Source organism: Mandrillus leucophaeus, unplaced genomic scaffold, assembly GCF_000951045.1.
Source record: "Mandrillus leucophaeus isolate KB7577 unplaced genomic scaffold, Mleu.le_1.0 Scaffold608, whole genome shotgun sequence".
In the NCBI taxonomy this organism is placed as follows: domain Eukaryota; kingdom Metazoa; phylum Chordata; class Mammalia; order Primates; family Cercopithecidae; genus Mandrillus; species Mandrillus leucophaeus.
In genome coordinates, this window is record NW_012106564.1 from 22,526 (window position 1) to 27,012 (window position 4,487).

The window sequence follows — 4,487 nt, forward strand, 5'->3', positions numbered from 1 at the left end:
CCAGCACTTTGGGAGGCTGAGGTAAGAGGTTCGCTTGAAGCCAGATTTCCATACCACCCTGGGCAGCAAAATCAGACCCTGCCTCATAAAAACAAAATAATAAAAAGTAACAAATCAAACCTCAAGCCAGAACATCATATTGTGTGTGAGTTGAAAGTGTTTTTTTTTTCCTTCCAGAATCTATATTAGCAAAGTTGGAGAAGGACAAAAAAAACCTTAGGTGACAAAAGTAGTTTAAGCACTTTGCTTTCTTTTTGTGGAACCTCTAGTCACTATTGGCATTTGAGAGAAATTAATGGTTGTTCTGGCTTTTAAAGCTTTTTTAAAGTACTTAAAAATTGACTGAAGGCTAGAGGAAGGGGCTAAGCTGTACTTTTCTGTACCAGCAGAAACCATAGGAAATTCCTTTTTGAAAACAGTAGCTGCAGGTTTATCCAAAGGCTTAGGACTTGTCACCCATTCACGGCAGTGGTGCTTTATCCATGCTAATAATTGTACATCACTTCCCAGCTGGTGTCCTACATGATGTTCAGAGTCAATAAATGCAACAGCATATACTTTGCTCATCACTTCCCACCTTCTACGAACAAGCAAGTCCATAAAAACCAAGCCTCCATAACCATGTACAATGAAGGCAATATCCTTGCCTTCAGTCTTTGAAATGAAGTAATCCCATATGTAAGCCATGTGTTCTTCGGGGGTGTTGCTGCATCTTTTTGGAATGCATTTGGGAGGATGCTGGAGAGAGAAAAAGCTCCCACCTGGAACCATTTTTAGAGAAGACGACTCAATATTTTGTGTTAAAAGGCCTTGCCACTCTTTTTCCATCTTTAGTTCCACAAAATTATCATTGGGGTTTAGCACCATTACATCATAATGTGCCTGCAATGCCATTTGAATACACGGTATCTGACTTCCGTGTTGGAGACCATGATGTACTATTGCCTGCTGACTCCACTGACCAGCTCGAAAGACCCCATGGTCTTGAAGAAGGACAAGAAGAGCAGAATGGTGATTTGTTAATGCTTTCTCGCTCATAAAAAAGAAGCTTCTTGGTTCTTCTTCATCAGCCTCAGGTGGGATATATACTTTTTGTAATTTGCACACCTTCTCCAAAAGCTCATAAATATATTGTTCAAGCAAATGGCCAAGGGCCTGGTAGCGCTTGCTATTTTTCTCAAGCACATTTTCATAATAGTTAAAGACAAAAGGCCTTTGTGTTTCAGTGTGTCTGAATTCAGCTTTTTCATTGAAGTCATATTTAAGTTCTCCTAGTAAGTCAGATTGTTCAATAAATTTTTGGAAGCTCAGCTCCTGTGTCATTGGTAACCACTGAAAGTTAAAAGAATAATAGTACATCAGTGCTAGTAAAAGTCAAATGAAAATTTCAGCTTGTCAAATTCTTCCTGCGGCACATGATGCTAAACTAAACGGGTCAGAAAGACATTAACCTTCTAACCAGTGGTAAAGATGTTAATTCGAAATAATTGTGAATGATTCAAAACAGTGAGAGACTGAATATATGAAGGGACAATGGAGAGACCATATGTAAATATGGATTTTTTTGACACACAACCTGCCCAGGAAGCCAACCCCTCATTTACAATAAACAACTCAGGAAGTCAGTCTGGTATAAATCAGACTGGCAGGAAATCAGATCTCTATCACTAGTGACAATTCAGGAAACTAACCAGTAACTTCTACAACACTTGGCGCTAAATGGCAAGAACTTCATTAATATCTGACAGCTTTCCTAATTTTGTCCCTATTTCCAACCTGAGACCAACCAGAGAGAGCCAAATACGTACCCCTAACCAATCACGCAAGAAATCCCCATTTCTAGTTAGCTCACCTACAGCTTCTCCACGACAACTTGCAATCAGGGCAAATGTGAAGTCTTTTCTTTTTTTCCCCACTATAAAGCTCTCCTACTCTTCTGCTGCCTTGAGTCTCTGCCAAAACGCAAGTGATAGTGGTGGACTCCCTTGCTACAGCAGGCTCAGAATAAATAGGCTTTTCTCATTTGGTTGGTCTTCATTTATTTCTACAGAAGATATTTAATAACTTTTGCTGTTAAATGAATGGCAGAAGATAGAAGCGGGAGTGAAATGTGAATCAGGCAATGGAGATTATGATCAATTCAGCGAATACTAGAAGATACAGTTATTCTGATGTCTGAGAAGGAAGAAAAATAGGCTAGATGAGAAGTTAACTTAGATAGTTCCTTAGGCAGAGCTTAAAGCCTGAAAAAAAGGCTTTGAAAGGTTAAGTGACTTTCCCCAAAGCCAAACAACTGTCAGAGGAGTGATTGCGGATAAGGCTGACTTTCAAATGAACTTTCTTAACAAAGATGTTAACACTCTCCCTTCTTAATTTCTTAACACTGACACTGGCAAACTACAACCCACTTCCAATAAGTAGCACTCCAAATGATTTTCAGTGCAACTCGAGTTGCTGTTAGGCCTAAGGCAAAATTCAAATGGTGCCTGCTTGGATGTCTTAAATCTCTTTTAATTTTTCTTTCTTTCTTTTTTTTTTTTTTTGAGATGGAGCCTCACTCTGTCGCCCAGGCTGGAGTGCAGTGGCGCGATCTCGGCTCACTGCAACCTCCACCTCCCAGATTCAAGCAATTCTCCTGTCTCAGCCTCCCGAGTAGCTAGGATTACAGGTGCCCGCCATCATGCCCAGCTAATTTTTTTTGTATTTTAGTAGAGACGGGGTTTCACCGTGTTGCCCAGGCTGGTCTTGAATGCCTGAGCTCAGGCAATCCACCTGCCTCGGCCTCCCAAAGTGTTAGGATTACAGGTATGAGCCACCACACCTGGCCAAATCATTTTAAATTTTTAAATTAATTTTTTCCCCACTTCAATAAGCTGGTCTAAGATTTCTTACTCCCTTCTCACTTTCTAAATCTTATTCTCTGACCCCTCTAACCCAAAAGGTACTTTACAAAGGTTTGTGGTTGTCCAAAGCACTATCCAGACTGCTCGCTATTCCTTCCTTTTCTATTAAAAATGCATCTAGTCTTTGCTGATCTCAGGTGTTATTTTTGAAAGACAGGGTCTGACTCTGTCACCCAGGATGGAGTGTGGTGGTGTGATCACAGTTCACTGCAGCCTCGACCTTCTGATCTCACAGTTCACCTCAGCCTCCCAAGTAGCTAGGGCTACAGGCACATGCCACCATGCCTGGCTAATTAAAACAAATTTTTTTTAGAGACGGGATCTCACTATGTTGCCTAGGCTGGTTTGAAACTCCTGGCCTCAAGTGATCCTCTTGCCTTGGCCTTCCAAAGTGGTGGGATTACAGGTGTGAGTCACCATGCTCAGCCTCTCTCTCAGATGTTATTATGTAATTAATTTACTTTTTCTAAAGTGTAAATAATTGACAGACTTAACCATCCTTTCAAAAAAAAAAAAAAAAAAGCCTTGAAAATGGTTGCAATGCATGGCAAAAATCCATGCTTCAAAAATCCAGGAATGTTTTACATTGAGGCCATGGTGAAACAATCTAATGGGAGGTCATAACCTTATTCAAAATTTTCAGTGGTGATGTTTGTTGACTTCTTGTTTCCAGACTGGCATGTAAAAATCTTGGAAGTTGCTACTCAGTCCTAACAAGTAAAAAGCTAGACAAACTGAAAAGGAAAAGCTCTTCTTCATAGGATCCATAAAAGAAGTAAGGTTATTGGGCATACTACCGCCTCCAAAATCGGAGGGACTGAAAGCACGTCAATATAGAGAATCACAACTTACCAGAGCAGAGAGTAGCTGCTGAAGCCGCCAATGGAACAACTACCAGGATAGGTCAATGTGAAGGATCAGTGTGGACAAGTCAGAGGGACCTAGCCATCCCCTCTTCCTCGCTCCCCAATTTTGTTTAAGCTCCTGGAGCTCTCACAGGTCCTCAGGGTGACTATCCATGCCTCTGGTAGTGGGTGGGGAAAAGGAGCCATTTTGAAATACGCCAGAGCATTTTGTTCTTCTTAACAAGGTCTGCCCTCAGGAGAAGCTATTTAATCAGAGGCTAACCTGCCGGGGTTTTATCAGAGCCTAACTGACTTGGGGGAAGGGAAATATCCAACTCTAGCCCACTCTAGCTACCCTGCCCAACCCAAGGGGGTTGTAGTGAACTGAGACCTGTGAAGTTCACAGTCTAGATGCACAGGCTTACTAAAATTCTCAATGGTCTCCCTTCTCACTCAGAATAAAAACTAAGTTCTTACCATGGCCTACAAGGTCTCACATGGCCATTAGCTCTCCAATGTCATTTCCTACCACTTTCTCACTGGTTTACTCATCCAGTTACATGATCTGGGGCTTAGCTCCTTCTCAGGTGTCATTTCCTACCACTCTCTCACTGGCTTACTCATCCAGTTACATGATCTGGGGCTTAGCTCTTTCTCAGGTGTCATTTCCTACCACTCTCTTGTTTACTTCACCATCGTCGCACCTGGTCTACTTTGCCATCAATTTGTGAAGCAAGCT

At 41.6% G+C, this 4,487-nt stretch overlaps 1 protein-coding gene across 1 annotated transcript; it reads right to left on the reverse strand.

The window, feature by feature from the left end:
- Position 1: 1 nt before the first annotated feature.
- On the reverse strand, positions 2-4,044 carry LOC105553756 (putative protein FAM172B). The gene is made up of 2 exons (XM_011999887.1): positions 3,756-4,044; positions 2-1,332 (listed from the first exon to the last, which is right to left on the reverse strand). The coding sequence occupies exon 2, from the start codon at positions 1,321-1,323 to the stop codon at positions 235-237; it is 1,089 nt and encodes a 362-aa protein (XP_011855277.1). The 5' UTR covers positions 1,324-1,332; positions 3,756-4,044; the 3' UTR covers positions 2-234.
- Positions 4,045-4,487: the final 443 nt, after the last annotated feature.